Source organism: Rutilus rutilus (assembly GCF_951802725.1).
Source record: "Rutilus rutilus genome assembly, chromosome: 6".
Classification (NCBI taxonomy): domain Eukaryota; kingdom Metazoa; phylum Chordata; class Actinopteri; order Cypriniformes; family Leuciscidae; genus Rutilus; species Rutilus rutilus.
In genome coordinates, this window is record NC_140214.1 from 35,261,647 (window position 1) to 35,278,831 (window position 17,185).

The following is a 17,185-nucleotide window of genomic DNA, read 5'->3' on the forward strand; positions in this document are numbered from 1 at the left end:
GTAACCAACAGGGCACTCAGTAATAAACACTAATTCTACATACAGCACACGGTGAAAATGACATGAATATGACAGTGGCCGAATGGATACTGCGCATTGAAATCAAGGGTTTAAAGTGTCGATCGCGAGCCTCCAGTGAAGCTGAACTCTCGTCTGCATTCAGTTCACACAGACCAACCATCACACACAGCACACGCATTCATGAGGCTACACATGCGTACTTCAGAACATCTCACAACTGAAAGTCTGTAAGGTTTGTAAATGTTTATTAGATATTCAAAGACTTGTTTAAAAACGGATAGTTCCAGTCCTTGATTCTGATTGGTTGAGCTGCATTCGAAGCCATTGTAAATGACTCAACAAACACACACCTGTGACCGCATTACATTAGTGGTTACTGCACAATTGCTGTTTGTGATGCTTTGTTGGCGCATGTGTTGCTTAGCAACCTCTGTGGAACTACATTGCTTGACAGAGGAATAAATGTGTTATAACGTTATTTTTTTGTTGCTGGTGTTTATTTTATGAATAAAATAAATATTGAAATGAATATTTTTATGGAGTAACCGTTTTATAAAAGCAATAAGCCCCTTGAAGTCGTGTTTTACAGTGGACTCCGCTAAGGGGCGTTGTTAGCTACGACGCGGAACGGAGTCCACTGTAATCCACTGTAAAACACGACTTCGCGGGGCTCATTGCTTACTTATTACATGTTATAAATGCATATTTGCTGAATGTTGACAGTAAATGAGAAAGTATTATAGCGTTTTCCTTGTTATTACTGATAATATCAAATCAAAAGCTATAGGCTATAAGCTAATACTTTTTCATACAGCCTACCTTTTAATTTCTTTGTTTATCCAATAATGTAACAAACTGTTAAACAGAGACCATAAACTAATGGAAGACAGAGAAGGGATGCGCTGTGTGCTCAGGCGTTCTCAGCGTCGTCAAAATAAAAGTCCTGCTTCAGACACATCGGCCAAACAGAACCCCTATTGGCCTGATGCTGAAATTTGAAAAATCGGCCAACATGTCGGCCTTGGCGATATATCGGTTGACTACTATAAAAAAATGTATTCAAATAAGTTTTGAGTCAAACTGCCTTGCATCATTGTGTAGGCAATTGAGCAACGAAACTTATCCCATATCACCACTTAGCATCCAACCAGTACAGCACTAATACTTGTATTGCCAGTCTGAACACCACTATGAAAATGATTATAACGTGGCATGTCTACTCCACAGGTAAATACAAAACATTCCCTTTTAGCCTAATAGTTAAATTAAGAAAGAAACTGCATGTTGTGTAACAGTAAATTAAACCTGTGCATATTAAGCTCTTAAAGTGACAGCAGCCTAATAAACCTGTCATGTTAATCAAAGAACAAAAGACAAAGAGAAAAATCACTTGCGGCTTTTGAATGAATAACTTTAATTGCAAGCATTAATAGGTATAATTTTTACAATGGTCTCCATTGTAAAAATTATACCTATTAATGCTTGCAATTAATCAAGTGTTATTTTACATTTGATTATTTAATTTCTGTAGTATTTCTTACCTGAATACTACTGTTAGACTTACCTGAAAAATGTAAAGCCACATTTATTTCATTTGTCTATTTATTCTGTTGTATGTAATTGTGCTATCATTTGCAATTCGTTATTTGTTCTTATTTTATTAGTCATGTTTACTTGTCTTTTTTTTGTCGTTTTTACAATAAAGTCGTTATTTTAGTTGTTTTTCCGCACAAAAAGTATTGTCGTCGCATGATAAACTTAATGTATAGCCACTGTAGTCACTTGGACTATTTTAACGATGTTTTTAATAACTATTCTGGGCCGGCGAGTTTCGGTCCCTCTGAAAGCCTATGGAGGAGTGAGACAGCTCTCAGCTTTCATCAAAAATACCTTAATTTGTGATGCGAAGATGAACGAAAGACTTACATGGTTGGAGCAACATGAGGGTGAGTAATTACTGACAGAATTTTCATTTTTGGGTGAAAACCCTTTAAAATGTTTCAGAATAAGTGGGAGACATGTGGTTTTCATGTCAAATAGCACTACAACATGTCCACAACATGAGGTATATGATAAAACCATTCAAAGACCTATATTCTAAAACAATAATTACCACAACAACAACAAAAAAACAAACATTTCTAGTATATAACTGTATAGCCTTCTTGTAGCTCCAACAGCTGCATGAACAGCAGAATGAACTGATAAAATGCATACCTGAATGCAAAGCAAGCTGCTATAAGCATAAATATAGCCTATGGTGTGGTAACAGCTCTTTCGTGTCACAGCTGTTATTTTATTGGAGATTTCACTACGGCTGGGCGATTTTTCAGATTTTTTCGATTAATTTGAATTTAATGTTTTGCCTTTTATTATTTTTAAATTGAGAAATTGCTGGTTTGAATACATGTTAGCAAACGTTACAATTAGAAATGTTGACAACACGGCAGTGATGACTAAAAAAAAGCAAAGTTTTTAGACACGAGTTGAACTTCTAACTTGAGCACCGCTTTTTTAAAATGGCGTTTCACGGTTGGGACGCTGCAAAAGACACGAGCGCAACAGACAAACACGTCCGCCAAACATAAAAACTATAGAAAAGCAGCACAATGGAATGCAAAAACTTGTCAAGAACTACTGTATGTTTAATATTTCATGTTTGTATGATGGTGACAGGCTGAAAGGTGCTGTTATTTTGTTTTTACAAAGCATTTCCTGTTACTAATGGCCTATTACTGGTATTATACTTACAGTCATTTTGAATTTGAATGGCCTTGACTTTTTGGGTTGACCTCCAAAACTCAATGTCTACTTGTTGGCTAAGAAATATTCAGCATTTTTCTTATTTAATATTAGTATATAGGATAAGTTTGTACAATATTTGCCTTCATATTTCATGCATATTTTCTGCAAAGATATTTAACAAATAAGTCATTTGTTTTACATTTACACCATGTTGATCACTTCAGGTGTGGCGCACTTATTGGAATAGAACTTTTTTAACCAGATGGTTAATAAAGAGAACGTTTGTTACTTGAATCATATTGTAGTTACATTTTTAAGTTGACGAAACGAAACTATCTGTTAAACACACTTGTAATTGATCAACCGAAAAGGGTTATGAATGGCTGCACTCATGTATAAATATGCATTTAAACACACACACACATATAATTTATAGCTGCCTGATTCAATAGCCTACATTACTATACTGTGAAATCCTGTGACCTGTATTTACTACAGTGGTTGTCAAAGCCTGTGAGACTCAAGACTATACAGAAAGAGTACTTATGAAGTGTCATTGATGCCACTATTAATAATTGAAGCTCTCAGTGAGAAAGCTCTTAATGTAAGGCAAGATTTAATACTAGGCTATAACTATAACACACACAATCTGTGTGCCTGAGTATGCAACGTCAACTCACAGGAGTCAGGAGGGCTCAAATTCCTAAAGAAATAGATGCTCAAATGTAAGAAATCACTTTACAAATGGCACATTTCAAGTACAAATGCAGATCAAATTTAAGTTTATTGAAAAATCTGAGCATGGAATATGGGTGGTGAGGCCTAGTGGTTAAATACCCTGCTGGTTACCAAATGGTTGTAGGTTCAACCCTGAAAACTTAGGCATGACCTATTCCCTATTTAAACAAGAAACTGAACCTGCTGGTTCCGGGGCCAGTGGTCCTGCAATGACTGTGTTTGTAACTGCAAATGCAAACGGCTAACTTTGAAATAGCAAGAATGAATACAGTAATTATCGTAATTCATGAAAAAAATTAATTATTTAAGGTAGTTAGATTCTAGAAAAAATATTCAAATTTAAATTCAGCATCGCTTACCAAGTCTGACTTGTACACAAGTGATTACAGGCTGGCGCGTGCATTGCAATGTCATTAAGCATGATTTTGCATATTTACAGCGTATATAGCGTATTATTCTACTGTACTGTTCTGCATGCATGCATTTCAAGATTTATATCAGATTTTTGCCTACCTTAGTAACAATTACGCAAACAAACTCCTTATAAAAGCAACAACAGAGTTCCAATAAATCTGATAAACTCACCAGCAGACAGTCTGTGTTGATCTCCGATTTGGGATCCTTCAGCATAGCATCGATCTTCTCGAAGCGAGCTGTCAAACTTTCCCCAGCAGACATATTCATAACTGATCCGATTCAGACGTATGAAAGAGATGCGAGTCTACTGGCTAAGGTTAGCAAATGAACTCGCCAACTTCCTCTGCCCTCACAAAGCAAGCACTAGTTTGATCAAAGCAGCGTTTTGTGTCTTACAGTCTTATTATCGCTCTCGTTGAAACGTGTACAACACCGAGAGGTGACGAAAAGCCACATTTTCAAAAACAAAACAACAACAAGACAAGGTGTCGGATTAGTCCATGACAACTTGGCAAACACAAAAGCAGCAGCAACAGATTATAGTGCGCTAAGCTAATTTAGCTTCAGGAGATATGTGGAGAACAAGCTCTTTTAAAACAGACGAACAGATCATATCCGCGCAAAAAGAAGAAGGGATAAAATAAATGTTGCAGAGTTAGCATGCGGCCACATGAAATGAAGTTTCTCCAGGCCTCTGTCCATAAATGCCTGCCAGGCCAAACGAGTCTGACAGCTGCAAAGTGAGAAGTGGCGAAAAAAAAAACTTCGCCTTACAAATTTCGATCAGTTAAAACAAGATCCTGGTTAAAACGATCCTTTACGGTTCTTCTGCAAAAAACATCTCCGAGTCCGCACGCCGGCTTCTACTTTTCCAAAAAAGTATGTAATCCGCTGTGCTGTGACTGTGAGGATAGTTCAAGCTTTAATCGATGTTATTATTCAAAAAAAAAAAAAAAAGAAAGACTGGGTGCCCGATTTTCTCCCACTGCCTGACCAACATGTCCGCCTTCCTGTTGAAACACCCCGGAGAGTCAACTTCGAAACCTCTCCGACTGCGCATGCGCAGAAGCTCTCTCGCTCTCTCTCTCTCTCTCACACACACACACACACTAGTACAATGGCGGGTCGTGTTGTAGTAGTATCCGCTTGCAGAACGGTATAGCCATCAGTTTCAGGACAGCAGCTCCAGGCCAGTCTCTACTAAAGCTACCGTTTAAATACGGTCACTTTTCAAATCGTACATGCATAATGTATCATGATTTATAACGACCTTTTTTTTTCTTTTTTTTTTTTTACATAGTAATCATGTTTAAAGTTAATGGATACAAACATAATAGTTCGTTGCTCACATTGCATGAAGTAGAATATACAATGTTGTATTAAAAATATGAATAAATGCTTAAACTATATTAACCAAGAATAACAAATACATAAACAGTGCGTTTTTACAATATTTTTAACCACTGTACTGTGAAGTTCATGTAAGCTGTTGTAAACCTGTTATATATTAGTTTCTCTGGTTTATAACACCAGGCCAACAGCCATTTAGAAGTCAAATGTGTGTGTGTGTGTGTGTGTGTGTGTGTGTGTGTATAATGCAATAAAGCCTGACAATAAATTCAAGGTTTAATAATAAAAACATTTTAATTATTTTTTTTAATTTTTTAACAGGGACAATGCAGTCAAACATAGTTACAATACAAATCCTGCAACTGATGCGCAGCATAGAGTATATAGCTAGTGCTAATTTTCAACTCCTGTCCCTGGTTGGGCTTTTCTAAGTACATTATAAAACAGATACATAAAAGTATAAAACATTCACATTTCTTCAAACATTAACTTATTCACTCTCTCACTCACTCACTCACTCACTCACTCACTCACTCACTCACTCACTCACTCACTCAAACAAACAGAAAAATGACTATATTTAAAAATGGCTACAATTTTGGTTTGTCTTTAGCCACAACTTAAGCCTGGAAGTGAAGTCAGATATGGTCTTAATGTCAGATGGTAACAATTTCCAGAGCTTACAGCTCTTAACAGAAAAGGCTGTCTGTGCGAAGCTTGTTCTGCAGTGTGGTGTTGTACAGTTATGGAAACTCTTTTGCTGTTCTGTATTTGAATAAATTAGCTAAGTGGCTCAGGTGCTAAATTATGAATACACCTGCAAATTAATTTTAGAAAACATAAATTACTGAAGCTTTCAAAGTTTAATAAATTATATTTCTTGAGGATGTGACAGTGATGGTATTTGGCTTTTTATCCATCATTTTTATTGCTTGATTGTAAAGTGAACCAATGTGTTTTGTTGCAGACGGAGCTGCTTGCACCCAAACTGTCATGCAGTATGAAATATGTGAAAACACCATAGCATGCATGTACAGCAGGGCTGCCTGGTTTGCCATATAGTTTCTGATTAGGTTAAAACAGTTAAGATTACTTTGTATTGTTTTAGAAATTTTCTATACGTTTAGTAAATTTAAATTGAGGATCTAGGACAAATCCAAGTTATTTAACAGAGTGAATATTTTCATTTTGTAAGTTCATTTTAAATCTTTCGTTTAGATCAAGTTTCTTAATAGAAAAACACATGGAGACTGTCTTTGTAAGATTCAGCACCAACTGATTTTGATTGAGCCACTGTGTGACATCAGCCATACATGTAGACAGTACATCAGCAGCCAGCTCTGGTGACTTGGCGGTGATAAAGAACTGCATCGTCTGCATAGAGCTGGAAGCTGGCACCTGAACAGTTTATGAAAATATATTTATAAAAAGACTGAACAGCAAAGGACCAAGTATAGAGCCCTGTGGTATGCCCATTTTGATGTTCAAGAGCGAAGATTGAAAGACGTGCACAGATTCAGAATCTGAATTCAGATTCAGTTTAAGTCCCCCTGTAGTCAATAATTCTATCCCTTAAAACTCATCTTTGATCACCAAAATGACGTATTTAAAAGTTTTTTCCTTGAAAAAATAAAATATCCATGCCTTAAAAAAGCTTGAATGTAACTCTACACCCTTGCTTCATTTAGTATACATGGTTCTATGAATATGCATATGAGCCCCGTCTAGGGTTGCAAAGTTTCCAGAATTTTTGGAAACTTTTCAGGATTATTTGGAAACTTTTGGAAACTTTTCAGGATTATTTGGAAATTTTCTGGAACTTTTAGAAAGTTTCTGGAAATTTACCAGAAATATTCAGCCCCTTTGCAACCCTAGCCCCGTCTCCACTCACTCACAGCAGCTCAGAGATCCACTCGTTGATGATCACACGTTGACCTGACTGGTTACAGGGTAGTTTGTGACGTCAGAAACACCAGCGACTTCAAACCGCATTTTTGAGACTTTCTTTGGTTCACTGCAGTTTTAAGGAGAAAATACTAAAATTTCCCTTGATCTTTTGACATATAAGAGGTCTTTGTACCATTAAAACATCCTGCAAGTTTCAGAGCTTAAAATATTCCCCTCACATTATAAACAAAGCATTTATTTAACAAAGCTCAAAAATGGTTTGTTTAGATTTTATGGGATCTGTGATGTCACAGGGGCAAATACATTTGCATAAGACTGCCTCTAGAACCAGACATCAACGAATAGTTATACATACTGCTTAAACATCATTGCACCATATGCCCCACCCACTGGCATTCCTCCGCTTAATGGCTGCACCAGTCTACAAAAGCAAACAAAACCCATTATAAGCACTGACGCTGTCTACACTAGCTACAGTATACAGATGCCCGTTAAATTTACACTCTACATGCATGAGTCTGCTGACAAGTAAAATAATGCTTACTTTAAAGCATTCTGTTTTAAACAGCTCATTTGCTACTCTGCACCCACTTGTGGAGGGTTTATTTTTAATGGCGTCCCAAATCGCATTAGAGGATTATATGTTTGTTCGGAGCGTTTGACTTCTATATTAGTCAAGGCACGATGTAGTGGAGAGCTCACATAAAACTCTCTAGCAGCCAACTGTATTAGATTTGACAGCTACCTTGCTGTGATTGTGACTTATTGTGACTTATATCTGAGTAAAATGGCTTCTCGAACAAGAAAAAATGTAGGGCAGGATTTGATTTTGTCCATCCAGAATTGATTCGACAGTTGTTGAGGTTATTGTAGAGGAAGGGAAAGTTATTTTGTTAAAGATTTCAATGGCACATGAATTAAAAAAAGATGTGCATGGATAAATCTTTTAAAATAAACACTGCAATATTATATATATAAAAAAGAATTGTCCATTTTAATTTTATGGTGACTTTGAGAAAAATAAAGAGAGATAAGATTCCCTTATTTTCTCAACCATCCCCCAAATTCCCTGCAAACTCCATTCTCATTCCAGCTCATACATCCTATCACGCATGCTTAACGTTTTCAGGAACATTAAACATCACATTAATCTGATATCCCCTTTTTCATTATATAAAGCAGAGGTCATCTACCCTGCTCCTGGAAACCCACTGTCTTGCAAAGTTCTTCTCCAACCTGCTTCAGCACACCTGCCAGTGATTTTCAAGCGATCCTGAAGGTCTTGATTAGCTGGTTAGGGTTTGAGCTAAACTTTGCAGGACAGTGGGTCCCCAGCAATCTCTGAAGACGATGACGTCATGCACATTTGTATTACGTGTTCAGAGCTTCCCTTTTCCTATTTCCCTCTCTTCCCTCTTAGGTACCCACAAGTAATAGCCATAATTCACATCAGGGGCCAAAAGCATATAGTGGAGGCGGTGGTTAATCTCCACCTCAATAACCCCCTGATCTTGGTCATTAATTGGCCTGCGTTTTCACTGTTATTGGGGAAATATGCTTGGGAGCTTTCTGCCGGTAGAGCAGTACAGCGAGCACTTATCCCTATTTTTCTAGGATCACGCACAGGTTGACAAACAAAAGATGATACAACACAACTCTTAGTCCTGAAGAGCCGTCGGGAAATGTTGTTCTAGGTGACTCAACATAATCCAATGGTTGGACACCTCAGGCAACAAAAATCACTTAAATCATCTCATTGCCTGTTTCTTTTAGCCGTGAATGTCAGCTGGTGAATCCCCCAGCCACTCCTAAAGCACCATTGTGCCCTCTCCCATTAATTGAGGTCCCCTTGGAAAGAATTGGGACAAACCTCTTCAGGCCATTAGAACGATCAGCTTGTTGGCATCACTTTGTACTCGTCAGTATAGTGGATTATGAAACACAATACCCCGAGGCAGTACTTCTCTGCAACGTGTCGGCACAAAATTTTGCGGAAGGTCTGTTTCATGTGATCTCCCGAGTGGCGGAAGTGAGTGGTAAGGGAGAATTTGTTGAAAAATTACTAACAGCTGTTATCAATTTGCAGTGAGTCAGAAGAGATGGAATAAAAGCTGACTGTCCATGGGAAGAGAGAAAGAGCCGGACTAGGGAACCGCTGTGAGTGTGTCCCATGAGAAATTTGTCCTATGCTGAAAAGCACATTTTGTTGTTTTCATCATTTCCAATAAATAAAAAGATGCACTACTGACAGCCCCCTCTTCCTACTTTCCTTTGAGACAACCAGAGGCGGACAGAGTACACAGCTTCATTACTTGAGTAAAAGTACAGATACCCCTTGCTACATTTGACTCAAGTACAAGTAAAAGTACTACAGTCAGATGTCTACTTAAGTAAAAGTACTGAAGTACTTGTTTTTAAAAGTACTTGAGTATCAAGAGTACAAGAGTACATTTTCTAAATATTGCATTACTACTGCCACAGTGCTTACATTGGTAAACACAGCAAACACTTGAAGCGAAAACTATCATTAACTTGTTCAGAAAATTGAAATAGTCTGGCGAGGTGGGGCCACGGGTTGGCAAATTCCCGATATGGATCTGCTGCGTCTTCATCCATTGTTTCGTCCATGGTTCAGTCTCTTATCTAAATCTGACCATGGAGTTGACTTTGGCGGAAAGCTGAAGGTGATTGCTGATAGGCTGTCCCAATCAGTTGTGCCTGCACAATCCAATCACGTTTGAGAGGTAAACAACAAATTGAGGGTTTCCGAGATTTAAATTTTTTCCTTTTTTTTCTTTTTTTTTTTTTAGAAGAAGTAACAGGTACTCCCGGTTATGGATAGAAATATAGCGGAGTAAAGAGTACAATATTTGCCTCTCAAATGTACTTGAGTAAAGTCATGAGTACTCCCCAAAAATGATACTCGAGTAAAGTACAGATCCCTCAAAATTGTACTTAAGTACTGTACTCAAGTAAATGTACTCCGTTACTGTCCGGCTCTGGAGACAACCAGTGTGACCTGTCAAAGTCAGTTAGCAAGACCCACCGATCATGTTAGTCAGTGATTACAGTTTGAGCTTGTAATGATATAACAATATAAGGATAATATTTGACATTTTTGTATAATCCAAAGTTGGCATTATCTGGAATCTTCACAAGTGTTGGCATCGTCTAAAGCCTTTGCAAAGGGAAGATCCAAACTCTGGATCTTAATCTGTAGTTACTTCGAGATGCAATAAAGTGAACAGAGGAAATTTAGCATGGCTGCTGTTCATAGCATTTCAGAAAATAGATGATCATGTGTATTTGGTACTATTTAATAGGATATAATTGTATTACAAGTTTAAGGGAATGCTTGGCTAAAGAGATGTGTCTTTAATCTAGATTTAAATAGAGAGAGTGTGAGTGTACCTGAGCTCCGACTATTTTCAAGAAGGCTATTCCAGAATTTAGGAGCCAAATGTGAAACGGTTCTACCTCCTTTAGTAGACTTTGATTTCCTTGGTACTATCAAAATCGCAGAGTTTTGTGACCTTAAAGAGTATGATGGATTGTAGGCTAGCATGATATGAGATCTGTTAAGGACAAAATAGCTAGACCGTTTAGGTATTGGTTCCCAAACCTGGTCCTGGATTATCCCTAGCACAGCACATTTTAGATGTCTCACTAATAAGTGTAAGGCTCAGTAAAGACTCCAAAACCTCAAACATGTGTGATAGAAAAGAGAGACATCAAAATGTGCAGTGTTGGGGATACTCCCGGAGGAGTTTCTAAGGTGCGAAAAATGCTGTTTTTATAACATGGTAAATATGAATTTCAAAAGATAAGTTAAAAGCTTTTGTGTATAGGATTTTGGTCTAATTAATAATATCTCTGTTTTATCAGAATTGAATAAAAGAAAACTACCGGCCATCCAGTCTTTAATGTCTTAAACACTTGGATTTAGAAATTGTATCTAGCCTGGAAGAAATACCTAAGTATCATCTCATCTGCATAGTGGAAATGATGACAGAATTAAAAATTTTGAGTGAACTATCCCTTTAAGCCTCGGACACGGACAGGAAAGTCCAAAATAATTTTATTCATTAAATGATACATGTAGGCTATTGTCTGTTGTGCTCAGTCACGTGTGGTTATGTCATTCTAAAGGCAGTATGTTGATTATCTGTGTTGGTTATCATGTATAGGGCAATAGATTGATGCCAAGATGTTTCTAATGAAGTGTGCGAAGTACGTATATATTTTTTATTATTATTATTTTGATGTACCATTGTATTTTTAAAATGGTTTTGTCAATAACAATATTTATTTGTACGTGAAACTCAATTGTGAATTACTCAAAAAGCTGTTGAGACTTGTGGCTGTAAGCCAAGGATTTGCCTCCTCCAGGTCATATGGCATCAGTTGTTGTATAGTCAAATCACAGCAAGCACTTTACAAAACTTCTCCCATGATCCTGTCTGTATTTTTAAACACAGACATAATATAGTTATGAAACATATTATAGCAAATTACATCCTATACAGTGGTGAAATACATAGCAATATTTTGTATGATTTGACTTTTTATTTTAATGCATATCAAAAATATAAAAGGTGTGCATCATACCTGACACCTATGAACACTTTACAGTTGGTTTTATGACTGTAAGTCATTATCTTCAAATCCTATTGAGCTTTAAATTATGGCATATTTTGTGTATGATCCCATATAGTAGTGAAATATAGCAATATTTATAGTTTTGTACACATTCACAGGACGCCCCAAGCAAAGAAATGAACATCAGTGCTGACACCTTTAGGATTTTTAGTTGAGCTCTTCAGTGGTGTTATTGTGATGTTCATTTCAGAGAATCCCCTTTCACAGTCAGCACTGCTAACAGCAAGTGATTCCACTGCCTGCTGCAGTTTTAGCAGGCCATCAGTTACAGGAATTTCTGGATGCTCTTTGAAATCTCTGAATCTCTGTCTGACACCAGAAAAGCTGATGTCAAAAAGGTCACAGAGCTCTCTTATCTCATCCTCTCCATAAAACACTGGCAACGGTGATGGCCAGGCTTCTGGCACAAGAACATTCATTTTGTCAAAAAGTGACTTTTCACTTTTAGTCACCATTCTTCTGAGCGCACACTTTCAGCCAGAGCTTTATACATTTTTTGAGGATCAACTGGTTTTACCCTAGGGTCCTTTTGTATATGTCCCTTGACTGCAAACTTTCAGATAAATCTTGAGCATGAGACCCATGTTCTTTATAAAGTCCCCTGATGAGAGCTTTGTTGCAAGACCATGAAACATGCATCTCTCATTTGGACTGGGTTCAGCATCATGACTGGCTTTGCAGAAGTGAGCATAAAGCGCCTCATGCATTGTCCACACTGCCTTCACTGTTCCGTGTGATGAGGCCACCCATCTCACACTCAGGACTCTGCCAATCTTTTTAACCACAATTCCTAATTCTGAGACGGCAGAACTGAGCTCCCTTTGATTCTTGGGGGATTGGTGGTACAGACAATACAATTTGTCCATGAAACTTGAATTATTCATTTATGTGCTCTGCTTAAGTTAACAGCATCTCAGCTCATGTCTATGGTTTAAACAATGTACTCTGCCGATGTTGATCCCATTTGCCTTTTGCAAGTCAAGAAGTTCGGGTGGTCTGTGAAGGGTTTATTACGTTTTGCAATGTAATAAGCTGTTCTGAATACTGACATTGTAGAGGAGGTTATCTCCTCTTGTGCCACAAGTAAACTTGAGTATAGCTGCTTTTCTGATCTTTTTCAGTATTGCAACTGCCTGTATGTGATTTTGCGATGACTTGTGTTGATGTATTTTCTTCCGCAGTGATGTCATTTGTTTGTTTTTTGTTCTTCCATATGGGGAAATTTGACAGTTTTGCCATTCACTGGAAAAAGTGTACCTTTGAGATCCTTGTCTGTAAACACCAAGTGATGTGGCACTTTTGCACACAGAACACCGTAACTTCTTGTTAGAGACATAGATAAATGGGTATGCTTGTTTGAAATATTCATATTGAGAAATTCCCCAGCAATCTGGAAAATTCTGTTCTATGTGAGTGCTACTGCTTTGGGTTAGGCTACTGGAACTGTTTTGGGCTGTGGTGTTGATGCTGCTTTGGGCTACGCTGTTACGGGCCTGTGCTGCTACTGCTTGGCTGGGCCGCTGGGTTGCTGCTGAGCTGTGCAGTGGTGCTGATGCTGGACTGAGCTGGGCTGAGCTGCTGATATTGGGCTGCGATGCTTCTACTGATGCTTCTCTGGGCTATAGTAAAAAATGGAGAGCGCAATCTGTTCTGCATCTGGCCAAATAAGTCATTTTTATAGTCCAGCACAGCGCAAATTACCCAGTTCCATGGCATGGACTGGTTGGAACTGTCCATTCACATGGCATGGCCACTAAATAACACTAAAGACTAAAGTTATATTAAAACACTAAATATTTATTGTCCAATTCATTATCAAAACATCACATAACAACAATGCTTGGTAGACTTTATAGGCTATCCATTGCCTGATTAAAAAAAAAAAAATCTAAAAACAATGACTTAGGCTATCAGCTAGTCCTTCAGGGTAATTTTCTTCCTTTTCTGTTTAGGCAGCATTTCCAGACCAATCCTTACCCTTGGAAACAATCAGTGATCTTTCATTTGCATCCTCTCTTATTTTCATCCTCCTCCATCTATAAGAATCAAGTTATGAAGAAATTAACATTACCAATAGGGCTGCACGATTAATCGCGATAAATCACAATTAAATCGCACGTGATTTAACAAAGGCTGCGATTATTTTATGCGCAGCTTGTCAGTGCAGTACGGCTCTGTGATCAGTAGTAAATGCTCCGTCTGAAAGCCAGAGGGCGCTCTGGCGCAGAAACTCCAAATATGCCTTGCCGCAGAAGAAGATAACGCATGTCATTCCAGGAAATATGGGCATTATGCGATCGCTGTGACTGAATAAACAGAAGATTGAAACGCTTTGATTGATTAAACATGACTAATAAACACACGACTGCTTTTGTAGCAGGTATTGAGAAGAGAATATTATTGTTATGATTGGATTGGGGCGAGCATGCAGAGTTATTATTAGGTACACGGTTCCCTTCCCCCACTCATAATACAGAGATTGAGGGAAACACAGCAAGTGTCTGTCTGTATTTTAATATTTCTATGTTCCCCTTTTCAGGGAGACTACATTTGGAGGTACCACTGGGATGTTCGAAGTGAGGTTGTCCTCTAACAGAGGAACTGACCACACATCGACCATTCTCCAAAATCGACCCAGATGGTAGACAGCGAGGTGTGTTGGCTACGGAAGTGGAGGTGGCCCCGTCCGGCCCAAGGTGCTTTATTCACTAGGGAGGCAACAACAACGACCAGGCAAGGCAAAACACTAACCCATAGTCCAACCCATTACTCATCTGCCAAAATGGAGTCAGAGATTGAGAACTTGCAATTTGAAATTAAAGGATTGTTATTTCAGCTCACCATTGAACAGTTGATGCGAGTAAGTGACTTTTTGAAAATATCAGGAGTTGACAGGGAAAAGATTGCAGAAAAAAGCCGAAGCTCTCTTGTTTCTTACATCAGTCAGTATATTGACCGTGACGAAATAGCCGAACTCGAAGATGAGGGCATGGCGGAACTGTTAGGTTTATTGGACATTGTCAAAGGCTTGCTTTTCTTTCGTGAAAACACCAAAGAGAAAGAAGTTAAAATAGATGTACAATCCAAATTAATGAGAGAATAAGAGAGTTTAAAATTAGCAGTCCAACAAAAGGAAATTGAAATGCAGGAATTGACAACAAGGGAAATGAAAAGCAGAGGTGATGGTGAATTGTTCCAGAGAAACCTACCAACAACCCAGGTAAATAGCCTCACATGGCGAGAAGACTTTAAAATCTCAGGCCAGATTGGTGAACCGGGCCAAAAGGACCGACTCACGTTTTCCAGTTTAGCGCGTCAAATTGAGAATAGCCTTAGCAGAGGGTATTCATTGGCAGAAATAGTGGATGCTGTTATCAGGGCCATTGTACCTGGTCTGCAACTGTGAAGCTACCTTGAAGGTAAAAGTGATCTGTCTCTGCCTACAGAATTCTCCGTTCACACTATCAGGAACGGAGTGCCACAGAGCTTTATAGACAGCTTACCACCGAAGTACAGAACAATAAAGAGACCCCGCAGAACTATTTAATTCGAGCCATGGACCTCAGGCAAAAAATATTGTTCGCATCACAAGAGGCAGAGTCGAATCTGAAGTATGATCCGGTACTCGTACAGAGCATGTTCATGCACACTATACTTACAGGTCTGCAGAGTGATAACATCAGAAGTGACCTCCAACCCTACCTGTTGCAGCCGACCACCTCAGATGAGTTGCTTCTAGAGAGACTCAATGTAGCATGTGGGCATGAGAAAGAGAGACAAGATAAAAGGCGGCAGACACCACAGCGGTCAGCAGGTATGCACATTGTAAAGTCTAGTGATGCCAGTGGAGATAGAAAACAGACAGCTCAGTAGCACACTGTTACTTTGCCCCCAGATGTGTTGACAGATTTAAAGGGTCTCAAAGCAGATATGGTATTGTTAAAAGACTTCAAAACTGTTCTGTCAACAGGGAAATGGATTGTGAGTCAGCCCAACAACCAGAGCCGGCTCTCCCTATAAGCGAACTAAACGGCTGCTTAGGGCCCCGTCACCACTAGGGGGCCCCCTAACTACAGATGGTACTCGCCGGTGTCGCCGCGGTTTAACAGTCAACCAACCGTGTAAAATCGTTGTCTTCCCTGGACTTGGAAATTCGACCGCAAAAATGAAACAAGTCTATCCATGGAAAAAAGAGGGAAAAAATCCCATTATAGTAGAGCTACTACCCTAACGAAATCCAAATTTTAAGCAGTTTTTACTGTAGAATTATTTTTTTATGAATTTTTTAACTTGACATTACACAATGCACAAATAACCGCTTATTGCACCTTCAGCCCAGTTCGCGGTGCTATTTCACGGCAGCCTCGGAGGGTGCGTTACCGTGGACATAAGCCCATTATAGTAGAGCTGCTTCTCTAATTAAATCCAAATTTTAAGAAGTTTTTAGTGTAGAATTATTTTCTTATGAATTTTTTAACTTGACATTACACAATGCACAAAGAGCCGTCTATTGCATTTTCTGCACAATTCGCGGTGCTATTTCACGGCAGCCTCAGAGGGTGCGTTAAAGTGGACATTATCCCATCATAGTAGAGGCACTACTCCAACGAAATCCACATTTTAAGCAGTTTTTACTGTAGAATTCTTTTTGTATGAACTACATGTAACGTTTACCAATGACTCCGTAAAATGTTTGTTTGTTTTTTTACTGTAAAATATAAAAAGTGTTACCTAGAGTTTTTATTAGATTTATGTATATATTTTATAACTAAACATTTTATATACACATTTGGCTAATGATTGTTCGCTGAAGTAGTGTTTTTGTAGTTGGAATATATAAAAAATAAATACCAACTCAAACTAGAATCTTTTGTAGAATTTTTAATCTCTTTGATACATTAATATAGAAGAATATGTTTAAATCACTTTAGAAGGAAGCAAAGAAATTACTGGTCCAACTTCTCCCTCTTTTTAAAGTGTGGAAAAGGGAAAAGAAGTTCAAAGATCGAGACTCCAGCAACACCTGTAGTATGTGCAACAACTTTATTTTAGATTTTTTTTTAATTTACAAAGCATTCAGACAGTAATAAAGTAGATGTAGAAATTTGGCAAATCTGTAATCTTTACTTTTACTGTTTCAGTGAGTGTACTTTAATAAGCAGTAAAATAATTGTGGGCAATCATGTTAAAAGAGGTACAGATGAAATGTGTAAGGGTTAGATTGTATACAGTTGCTGGTTTGCTGTGGCAATACTCCATTATTCACTTCAAGGCAGGGCCCCAAAATTATCCTTAGGGCTCCCAGATTTACAGAGCCGGCCCTGCCAACAACCAGTGAATTCCCAGC

The 17,185-nt window shown here is 38.2% G+C and overlaps 1 protein-coding gene across 2 annotated transcripts in view; it reads right to left on the minus strand.

The window, feature by feature from the left end:
* rock1 (Rho-associated, coiled-coil containing protein kinase 1) overlaps positions 1-4,977 on the minus strand; it is a 78,202-nt gene extending 73,225 nt beyond the window's left edge. For both annotated transcript variants that reach the window (XM_084411629.1, XM_084411628.1), the window contains exon 1: positions 4,090-4,977. In XM_084411629.1, coding sequence (XP_084267755.1) covers positions 4,090-4,188 — 99 coding nt within the window. In that variant the 5' untranslated portion in view covers positions 4,189-4,977. The remainder of the gene's footprint in view (positions 1-4,089) is intronic.
* Positions 4,978-17,185: the final 12,208 nt, after the last annotated feature.